This window comes from Varanus komodoensis, unplaced genomic scaffold, assembly GCF_004798865.1.
Source record: "Varanus komodoensis strain SLA01 unplaced genomic scaffold, ASM479886v1 scaffold24, whole genome shotgun sequence".
NCBI classification, from domain to species: Eukaryota; Metazoa; Chordata; class Lepidosauria; order Squamata; family Varanidae; genus Varanus; species Varanus komodoensis.
In genome coordinates, this window is record NW_025335641.1 from 8,302,965 (window position 1) to 8,313,476 (window position 10,512).

Sequence of the window (10,512 nt, forward strand, 5' to 3'; positions counted from 1 at the left end):
GGATCAACACACCTATTACATCTTTTATAACAACCTGTAAAAGATCAAAATGAGTGCTGCATAACTTTATGCGCAAGAACTATTTACTTTGCCATTTCCAATGACACATTTAAAATTGAAATACTTTTCTTACATTCATCAGCAAACAAACAATCCCTCCGACTACTCCACTAGAAGTTCCTGGCCAATAAACAGTACTATGAAAAAGGGGAAATAGTTCCAGTTTATTGTAAACAGTTCATATTCAAAATGAAAACTCCTGAAGATGGTGTACCAGCAATCAAAATGAAATACAGTACAAACTGCATTGCTAACAAGTTATTCCAAAATTATTTCAAATATCTAGAAATATTTGGCTCAATAACTTTTTCCACTAAGCAATGACTGTAGTAATATTGACATTCAGGTTTACCCAGCATGGGTATGCCTAGTAAGATACAGGATTGTTTAGTGGTTGAAAATATTAAATGTTACCTCTTAAAGAGGATCTCACTCAATTTTTAAAAAAGAGGACATTGTGCAAGAGTATTATTAGTAAAAATATTTACACAAGGCAAAAATGCGCAAAATCCTAGAGCAAATTATTAACACTTCACAAACTACAACAAACAAAAATAGTTTTGCTTTGTAAGTGCATGTGTTATGGCAAAACACATTTTATTGACAAAAAGCATGTCAGATACTAAAAGTCCAGATCAAAAACCTTTTAAAACAAAACTTTAAAATAAAGGGCTTTTATTCATCAACTTCTCCCTCTTGTGACAGAAGTGCAATGAATCAAATGAACAGTGGAAACAGCGAGTTAACATCAAGAGTAATGTGAGAGAGCCAGTGGGGCTTGGTGGTTGGAAGTGATGGACTTACTGATGATGTGAGAGAGTCAGGTTCCAGTTCCCTAGGGCAACTGTGGGCCAGTCATTCATTCTCAGTCCAACCTACCTCACAGGGTTCTGTTGTGAGGATAAAAATGAACTATGTAAGTCACCTTGAGTTCCTTGCTAGAGGAAAAATACAGGGAATACATTAACCCTAACATGAATAATGTGTACAAGTGCCTCACAAGGGTTCTCCCAACTACAAGTGTCATTTCAGCAGATAGGGAACTGGCTGATGCACTGACTTGTGTAATATCAACAGGTAGGAACCAAAGGAGATCAAAGACTACCCATTTGTGATCAGAGTTGCCTTATGTGTTCAGAATGGAGACTACACCCACAGCTCAGGGCAATATGCAAATTTAATATTCCAATGTACCACAACAGTTCTAAAAACCAAACCAGGGAGGGCGCTCTCAAACCACATACCTTACCATTGTCTTGCTTTATTTTTCCATTTTGTAAGTTTAAGGCAAATCCTGCTTCAAAAGTCAACATGCCACACAGTCCTAGAACAAGGGTCAACACTGTAATATTCCAAAACCAACTTGTGAATAATATCTAGATTTTCAAATGGCACATAAAATGCTTGATCCACAGACTAGAATTATTAATTAATTTGACTTTTGGATGAAGTGGCTTGAATTCAATAATTGGTTTATGGATGTGGCTGGATGCCATGCCTTCCCCAGTGTCACTGTCTCAAAGGAAGAGTCTAATTTAGAAATAGAGGGATCTTATTTAGGTCCTAGTCAAGTTTTAGATTTTAGATTGCTGGGAATTTATCTCTGCCTGGTTTCTCTGCCTGCTCCTCCTGCCCTACATCAGATCTAGCCTGGAAAAAAAAGGCAAGACACACCAGTTTGAGAAACATTATTTGAAAAGAGGCCAGACAGGCAGAACTGGCAAAAGGTGCATGCCCAAGGATGTCTCCCAGACAACAGTGCCTCCTGAAAAGATGACAAGAAAGTCAACCAGTTTGGCAGAGTTCTTGGCTCAAAGCTGAATTTTTAATATGGATGCAAGTGAGGAATGTTAGTTGCCCCGAGTATAAAAGCTGGCACACAGGCAAATGAGGTTTATGGGTAGAATGCCACTAATTCCAGACATTCCTTTGCTGGACTACTCTTAAACCCTGAACTATTGCATTCTTTGAATCCCATTCTTTAGTACCCAAATATTAGATTATTTTGCTGGAATTGCAAGAGGCTATTTCTGGCTCCAGTTGAAATTATCTGAATTAATTTGAACATGGGATCACAAAGAACTCTGACCCATGGACTCCAGTGAAGTGCCTGTAACCTGCTGTAATTAAAAAGTTTGCTGTTTCTTTAACATGCGTTTAGTTGTTGATGTTGTGAAGGAGCCAGTCCTGACACTGGGCAAGATCCAGTCAAAAAGATTTCCTTTGATATCAATGCTCAACTCCTTGTGAAATTCAATAGAATTCTACACCCACACTTACTTGGAAGTTATTCCTACTGGATTGTAATGAAATTACTGCAGAGAAAACATGCAAAGAGTTGAACTATTGGATGAGCATACCTTTGCCCTATGGTTTGAAATATGTTAATGAAGCAACAATTTTTACTAGATTAATTACATTAAAATTATGAATTTTACATCCAATGTAGAAAAGTTAGCTTAAGTATCCCCCAACTTCTTGCCTTCACATTGCATAATACTTAATTCTTTGCTATAAATTTGCTTATATTACAACCTAGATGATGACTGTAATTGATCAGTTTACTATAGTGACTTTAAATATTGCTGCAACAGTATGTTTGCATGTGCAACACGCTGTCTTTAAATTCTCAACTGCTAGCATGGTACAATATCTACTTTTAACAAAGAATCTTCAGCAAACTTAGTAACATTCAATGTACGCATGAGGTAAATGTGTATACAAATGTAAAAATCTAACAAAAAGGTTCTGGTTCCAAAAATTTCCAGTTTAAAACATTTTTAACCGTCACACTAATTTTCTTTCTGAAAAATCACTAATGTGCAAATTCTGCCATGTTAAAATTAGTAAATAACCTCAAAAATATTCATTTTATTTATAAATAGTTGCTTGGATTCATTCTACCATGTTCTTTTATAGTAGTGGTGGGTCTTCAGGCCAATACTTGTAAAGTTACTTTTAATTAAAAAAAAAAAAAAAAAGACTTCCATTTTTTTCAAGTACCATGACCATTTTGTATTTTTTTGAGATGTAAAAGAAAAGGAGGAGAAAGATGCAGGGATGGGGAAAGAAGAGACATAGCATTATTTATGCTTGCTTTCAGCTTGCAAACTGGAGTCTCATTTCCATATTCCTTTATGTCAAAAACTCCTTGACTTCAAAAAATTAACATATCAGGGAAGTTAAGCTACAGTCTGAAATGCTACATGTTTCACATGCAGTGAGTTTCTGAAGTGACTAAGTAATCAAATGTGATCTCACACATTCAGAAATAGGACAGATTTCTTGAAACTGTACAAGGTGCTTTTTCTGAATGTTAAAGTTTGGCCCAAAAAGAAAGTATCTATGAAAATACAGTGAACACTATCAAGAAAACTCCCTTCTTAAAGGATCTTAACTTGAGTAAGGGCAGAAGGAGAAAAAGGAACCTGTATTCTTCCCAAATGGGAGTGTTAGAGCCTCATGGGCTTCAGTAGTCTCTGCCAGGCAGATACTTAGAGAACATACAACATTTTCCAACTGGAAAAAAATCACTGTAGTGGCAGTGTTTGAAGGAGCACTGATGAAAGAAATGAGGCTAAATAATATTTTAAAATGTTGATGCTATATCGGAGAAGAAGTGGTCAGCTCCTACAGCAGCAACTATGCTTTCTTCTGAGACAAAGACATTAAGAATCATTTGTATGAGATATTTTCTTCCACAGTAGAGTTTTCAGGTTGTTCAGTATTAAGGAATGTTCCATCTCCATCTGGTTTGCTGAAACTTTCAGGGCAATGCATGAGTAAAGTTGTTTCTCTAATTCTTCATGTATTTCCAGAGGAGCTCCACGGAGCAGGTAGTCTTTGACCAACTGGCACACCTTTGCTAAGTTTGGCTGAATTATTTCTGTGGTGCATTTCATTTTACTTTGGTCACATACAGTTCTACAGTCTGATCCATACACACAGTCCAGGTCAGACTCACAGTGACGATCTTTAATTAGTTCTTTCAAGTTCATTTCTGGCACAATTTTTCTCATATCCACCATTTTTAGGTCATATTTATCATTGTAACCTAGGTTTTTGGCACTCGTATCACACATAAGAAAATTTCCATATGGTCCATGGAAAATGTCTTCAACAAATTCTAGAAGCCCTATGGCTATTTTTGCCTTTCTAGGCCATGATGGAGTAAACCACTGATCAATGCTTCTTCTGAAACCAGATGGAATGAAGAGTTCTATGATCCATGGAAGGCTTATTCCAAAAAGAGAGGTATATTCAACTTTTTCCATCACATAAAGATCCCCACAAAAGCCCAACAATTTGGGAGTATGTTCTTTATCCTGGAGAATTACCATGAGCAGAAATTCATTTAGCTGGAGGAGGGCCCATGCTGACTTTGCTTCTGGCAAGGAAACTCGGCCATCTTTATTCCCATCCGCAACAGACAAGATGAGATTGACCAGCTCGGGAAGGTTCCCCTGCTCACCTAGTTTTGCCTGGAAGAAAGTCATATATTCATTTTTTTTAAAGTTTACTGTTGCCTGATACCAACAGTGAGGTATATGAGCGGTAGAACCTTTACTATTATTAAAATCATGATCTCCGTGGTCAGGACAGATACACAACCATAGGCCACTTGGTACAATCAGGGTTGGGGATTAGTATCTGTGTTAGAAAAACATCTAATCACAATGGTGAGCAAAAAAAAGTTACAATAGTCGCTGGCAGTTCTATAAACACCAGTCATATGAGTAGCACAAGATGAAGAAGCATTTCTTGAGGGGCGGGCATGGTATCAAACAGTCTAGCCTGAACACCTGCCTTTTCTCCATGCACTTCTCGACCTCCAGCAGAGGTAGCTGCCTGGCCACACATACATGTATCAGGAGGCCTCTCGCACATTAGCATGATCTCATCTGACCAAGCACAGCAGCCCCTTTCACATGTCATGCCAGCCCACTGTGCAGAGACCCATAGAGATCTGGTTGCTGCCCACTGAAATTTTAAAATTGTTGTATGGGAATGCTTTTCTAATGTTCCTAATGCTGTTTGCATTTTATACTGTATGCTTATGTGTTGTTATAAACTACCCGGAGAACTTCCGTTATTGGGTGGTACATAAATTAAATAACACTCATGGTGTACCTGACAAATGATGAGGCTCATCATGCATTGTTTGCCTCCTCTTTCTTTCTTCCTTGAACTTCCCATAGGTATGCCAGGTGATATCACAGCAGGACCAAAGTATTTCCCCTTCCCCATCATGATTGCAAGCTGTTTTCAGATCACTGTGGCTTTCTCCTGCTCCCCCTTTTCTTTCTGTGGATTGTGATCTCCAGCTGGACAGTCAGTTTTTGTAATCTCTTTTGCCAGATACTGACAGCCTCTTGAAGGGGCCAAGTAACACCCTTGAGGGGGTGTCCACGGCTGCAAACCAAGTATGGGAGGGGCACCCCTTAATGTGTGCCAATATTTGTTTAAAAATAGTTTGAGGGGCTTTTTACAAGTATGTTATATAAAATTATGGAGGTCCCACAATGGGAAGCCTCAAGTGGGCAAAGAATAGGAGTAGTTGCTGGCAACGTGCAGCAGGAACCAAGCCTGGCCAATGACCCAAAGAAGCTCCAAATGGCCTTTTCCCACTCCCAATAAAACAGACAGTGCTTAGTATTGTTATTATTTTTAATTGCAATGTTGCTGCAAGCGTAACAGGTCCTTAGGTGCTCAGTTTAGGACCACAAAGCAATGCCTACAGTTAACGTAGGAGATTTATGGATATTGTCAGTTTTTAAGCTTGCTAGCCACAGCTAGAGAAATAGACGAGAACATACTCACTTTAAAAAGGCCATACACCATCTCCTTAAATTTCTGAACAGTCGTTCCTCTTGTTGGTTTATCAAAAAGAATAGTTTCCTTCCTTGGTTCTAGTTCAGTTCTGAGATCAATGTGAACATTTTCTTCCATCTGGCATTTTATAACGCCTTGTAGATTAGCCCATGTTCCTAAATACATCTGTACAAGACAAAAGAGACCAAGACTGTGAACCAGAATCTCTTTTGGCATCAATGCTCTGTCCTATTAATAAGTGCTCTTGCTTGTTGCTAGTCACGAAGTCACGTCTGACCCATCGTGACCCCACGGACAACATTCCTCCAGGCCTTCCTGTCCTCCAACATCCCCTGGAGTCCACCTAAGCTCACACTGGCTGCTTCAGTGACTCCATCCAGCCACCTCATCCTCTGCCGTCCCCTTCTTTTTTTGCCTACTTACCAGCATACCAAGATATAATACATTCACATAAGGCAGACTGAAAGCAATGGCATGTGTAAGTGAAATGGGCATTTCAAGATATAGTATTATAAGGCTTATTTTTTAAAAATTCTATTAAAAGTGTTTAACAGAAAAAACATGCCATCTACAGTGGCATCAGTTCCTCTGCTATGTTACATTTTGCTTCAATGGTGGTAGATAGAAGATTATGTGCTGTATTGGAAGGCATATTATCCATACCATCAAGATATCTGATGTGTCATATGCACTATACCCACTCCTTTTATGGGATGTTAACTTAAGAACATAAGAACACCATGCTGGATCAGGCCAAAGGTCCATCTATTCCACCATTCCATGTACACGGTGGCAAACCAGCTGCATAAACAATCCCTCAAGCAGGATGGGTGTAAAACTTCCTCCTGCCCAAGCTCCTCAGAAACTGACAGGAGGTAGCACATAGCCACAAGGCTAGTAGCCACTGATAGCCTCCTTCCTCATGAATCTTTCCAGTCCCTTTTTAAAGCCATCCAGACAGGCAGCCATCACCACTTCCTGGGGCAGCGAATTCCATAGTTAATATGCTGTGTGAAGAAGTACTTCCTTTTATCTGTCATAAACCTCCCACCAATCAGCTTCATGGGATGACCCCAAGTGTTATGGGGGAGGGAGGAAAATATCTCCTCTACTTTCTCCATTCCTTGCATGATTTTAAACATCTCTATTATGTCTCTCTTTACTTGCCTTTTTTCTAAGCTGAACAGTCCCAGTTGTTCTAGCTGCTCCTCATGGGGAAGCTGCTCCAGCCCCTTGATCATTTCTACTGGCCTTCTCTGTACTTTTTCCAACTTAATAATGTCCTTATTCAGGTAAGGTGACCAGAACTGAACACAATTTTCCAAGTGTGGTTGCACCAAAGATTTATATAAGGGAAGTAAGGTTTTGGCAGTTCTATTTTCTGTTCTGTTCCTAATTAGGCCTAGCACAGACTTTGCCTTCTTTTACAGCAGCTCAGCACTAGGTTGACATTTTCATTGAGTTGCCCGCTACTACCCCAAGATCCCTTTCTTGCTCAGTCACTGCTAGTTCAGATCCCCTCAGTGTATACTTGAAGCTGGGATTTTTTTGCCCCAAGAAGCATTATTCTGTATTTGCTTATAGTGAACTACATTTGCCTTTTGAACCCATTCTCCCAGCTTTGAGAGATCCTTTTGAAGCTCTTCACAATCCCTTTTGGCTTTAACCACCCTAAAAGGTTTAGTGTCATCAGCCAATTTGGCCACTTCATTACTTATTCCTAATTCCAGATCATTTATGAATAGGTTGAAAAGCACTGGTCCTAATACAGAAACCTGCAGGACTCTATTGGTTACATCACTCCATTGGGAGAAATTGCCATTTATTCCCACCCTCTGTTTTCTGCTTTTTAACCAGTTAGTATCCATAAGAGAATCTCCCCTGTATTCCAAGACTGCTTAGTTTGCTCAGGAGCTTTTGGTGGGGGACTCTGTCAAAAGCCTTTTGGAAGCTCAAGTAAACAGTGTCAACTGGATCATCCATGTTTATTGACACTCTCAAAGAACTCCAATAAATTAGTGAGACAAGACTTCTCCATGCAGAAGCCATAGTGATTTCTTTTCAGCAAGGCTTGTCCCTCTATGTGCTTACTGATTCCGTCTTTAATAATGCTTTCAAGCAGTTAACCCAGAACAGATATAAAACTAACTGGCCTGTCATTTCCTGGATTCACCCTGGATCCCTTTTTAAAAATTGGTGTTACATTGGCCATCTCCAATCCATTCTCCAGTTAATCCATTCACCACCCGCTCAACACCGCCGCTGCCGCAGACCCCAACCCTCCTGCTGACGCCGCTGCTGCCCGAAGGACGAATGGCAGCCACAGCAGGACCAGGAATTGGGACGTTGCTGGCCTGCGGGCCCTCCATCCTGCCGGTGAGTTCTCCGCGAGCCCTGCCCTTGCCGCTCCCCACCGGCATGGGGGGCAGCTGCCCCGGATTGGGGGTGGGGCGCTGGGAGGGGCCGCAGCATTAACTCACCGGCTGCGGCTGAGGGTGACGGGTCAAAGGGTGTTGCTGCCGTTCGAGGCTGTGCAGGGGCTGGGCTGGCCAGAGACTCTGTGTGTGTGTGGGTGGGCTTTTGTAATTGGGTGGGTTGGAGGGTTTTAATTGCATTTTAATTGTATTTTATTGGATTGCTTTAATAGATTCATGTCTGGCTGCTACTATGGGGTTGCCTGGGGAGCGCGTGGGCGCCACCATTGGGGTGGTCTTGGGCAATGGTCGATATGGAATTGGGGGTCTAATGTGTCAGCATAGAAGAAGGAGGGACAGATGGTTGACACCTGTTCCCCCTTCTGGTTATTCCTCCAACCGGAAGGTTCCGGGTAAGCTTATCAACCGCCCCTTGGGCCTGACAGTGCTGTTGCTTAATGCCAGGTTGGTCCATAACAAAACATCCCTCGTCCATGATTTAATTGTGGATGAGGGGGCCGACCTGGCTTGCATTACAGAGACTTGGGCGGGAGGGGGGGATGTGTCCCTCTCTCAACTGTGCCCGCCCGGGTATCTGGTCCAGCACCAGACACATCCGGAGGGGAGGGGAGGGGGGTCACTTTAATCTACTGAGCTTCAATTTCCCTTGTAGGGCTTCCTGTTCTCTCAAGACTGGGACTAGAATGCCTATACCTGGCATTGGGCGACCGAGACAGATTGGGGATTCTACTGGTGTACCGTGCACCCTTCTGTCCATCAGACTCCTTCCCTGAGCTGATGGAGATCGTCTCAGACCTGGTGTTGAAGACCCCCAGGATGTTGGTCCTGGGGGACTTCAATCTCCATGCCGAGACTGTGCTGACCGGGGCGGCTCAGGACTTCATGGCCTCCATGACAGCCAGAGGGCTGTCTCAACATGTCACAGGCCTGACCCATGAATGTGGACACATGCTGGACCTGGTTTTCTCAACAGGGCAGGAAGAGGGTGATCTGAGGGTGAGGAATTTGTGACTGACTCCCTTGTCATGGTCAGATCACTTCCTCATGAGGTTTGAGCTCGATGCCGGCCTTTCCCTCTGTAAGGGTGCGGACCCTACTGTGTTGGTCCGCCCTCAGAGCCGGATGGATCCGAATGAATTCCTGAAGGCTCTGGGGGAGTTTCCAGTTGATAAAGCTGGCGCTCCTGTTGATGCTCTGGTTGAACTATGGAATGGGGAAATGGCCAGAGCTATTGACACGATCGCCCCTAAGTGTACTCTCCCGTCCAGCAGAGCCTGTTCATCCCCATGGTATACACCTGAACTATGGGCGATGAAGCGGGTTGGGAGACGTCTAGAGCGTAGGTGGAGGAAATCATGAGATGAATCTGACCGAACACACTTACGAGCTCATTATCGAGCCTATGCTGTGGCGGTGAGGGCGGCGAAGAAGAAATTCTTCTCCACTTCCATTGCCTCCTCACAGTGCCGTCCAGCGAAGCTCTTTCGAGTGGTACATGGGCTGATACATCCTGGCCCTAAGAAAGATCCCGTATCACCCTCGATGGCCCACTTTGACGACTTTGCCCAGCACTTTAAGAAGAAAATCGCTCAGATTTGTCACGAGCTGGACTCCACAAGTGATTCAGATCCTCTAGGGGAGGTGCCAATGAATCCGTCCGGTCAGATATTATTGAATGAATTTCAGTTATTGTGGCCTGATGATGTGGACAAGGTGCTTGGACAAGTATGTCTCACCGCCTGTTTACTTGACCCTTGCCCGTCGTGGTTGCTGACCAAAGCCAAACACGGGATTGGTGCCTGGATCCCGGAGGTCATTAATGCCTCTCTGAGGGACGGCCAGGTGCCTGCTCCTTTAAAGGAGGTGGTAGTCAGGCTGGTCCTAAAGAAGGCGTCCCTGGATCCAGAGATGGCTGCCATTTATAGACCAGTGGCCAACATTCCATTTTTGGGCAAGGTTTTGGAATAGGTGGTGGCGGGAAAACTCCAAGCACTCTTGGATGAAACTGATTATCTGGACCCATTTCAGTCCAGCTTCAGACCCGGGTATGGTACTGAATCTGCCTTGGTCGCCCTGTATGATGACCTGTGCAGGGAGAGAGACGGGGGAGTGTGTTCCTGTTGGTCCTCCTGGACCTCTCAGTGGCTTTCGATACCATCGACCATGGTATCCTTCTGGGTAGGCT

The 10,512-nt window shown here is 42.8% G+C and overlaps 1 protein-coding gene across 1 annotated transcript in view; it reads right to left on the bottom strand.

The window, feature by feature from the left end:
* Positions 1–204: 204 nt before the first annotated feature.
* Positions 205–10,512, bottom strand: part of DIPK1A (divergent protein kinase domain 1A) — a 36,131-nt gene continuing 25,823 nt past the window's right edge. Inside the window, exons 4-5 of the mRNA XM_044432591.1 lie at positions 5,881–6,057; positions 205–4,541 (exon numbers count right to left, since the gene is read on the bottom strand). Coding sequence (XP_044288526.1) covers positions 3,729–4,541; positions 5,881–6,057 — 990 coding nt within the window. The 3' untranslated portion in view covers positions 205–3,728. The remainder of the gene's footprint in view (positions 4,542–5,880; positions 6,058–10,512) is intronic.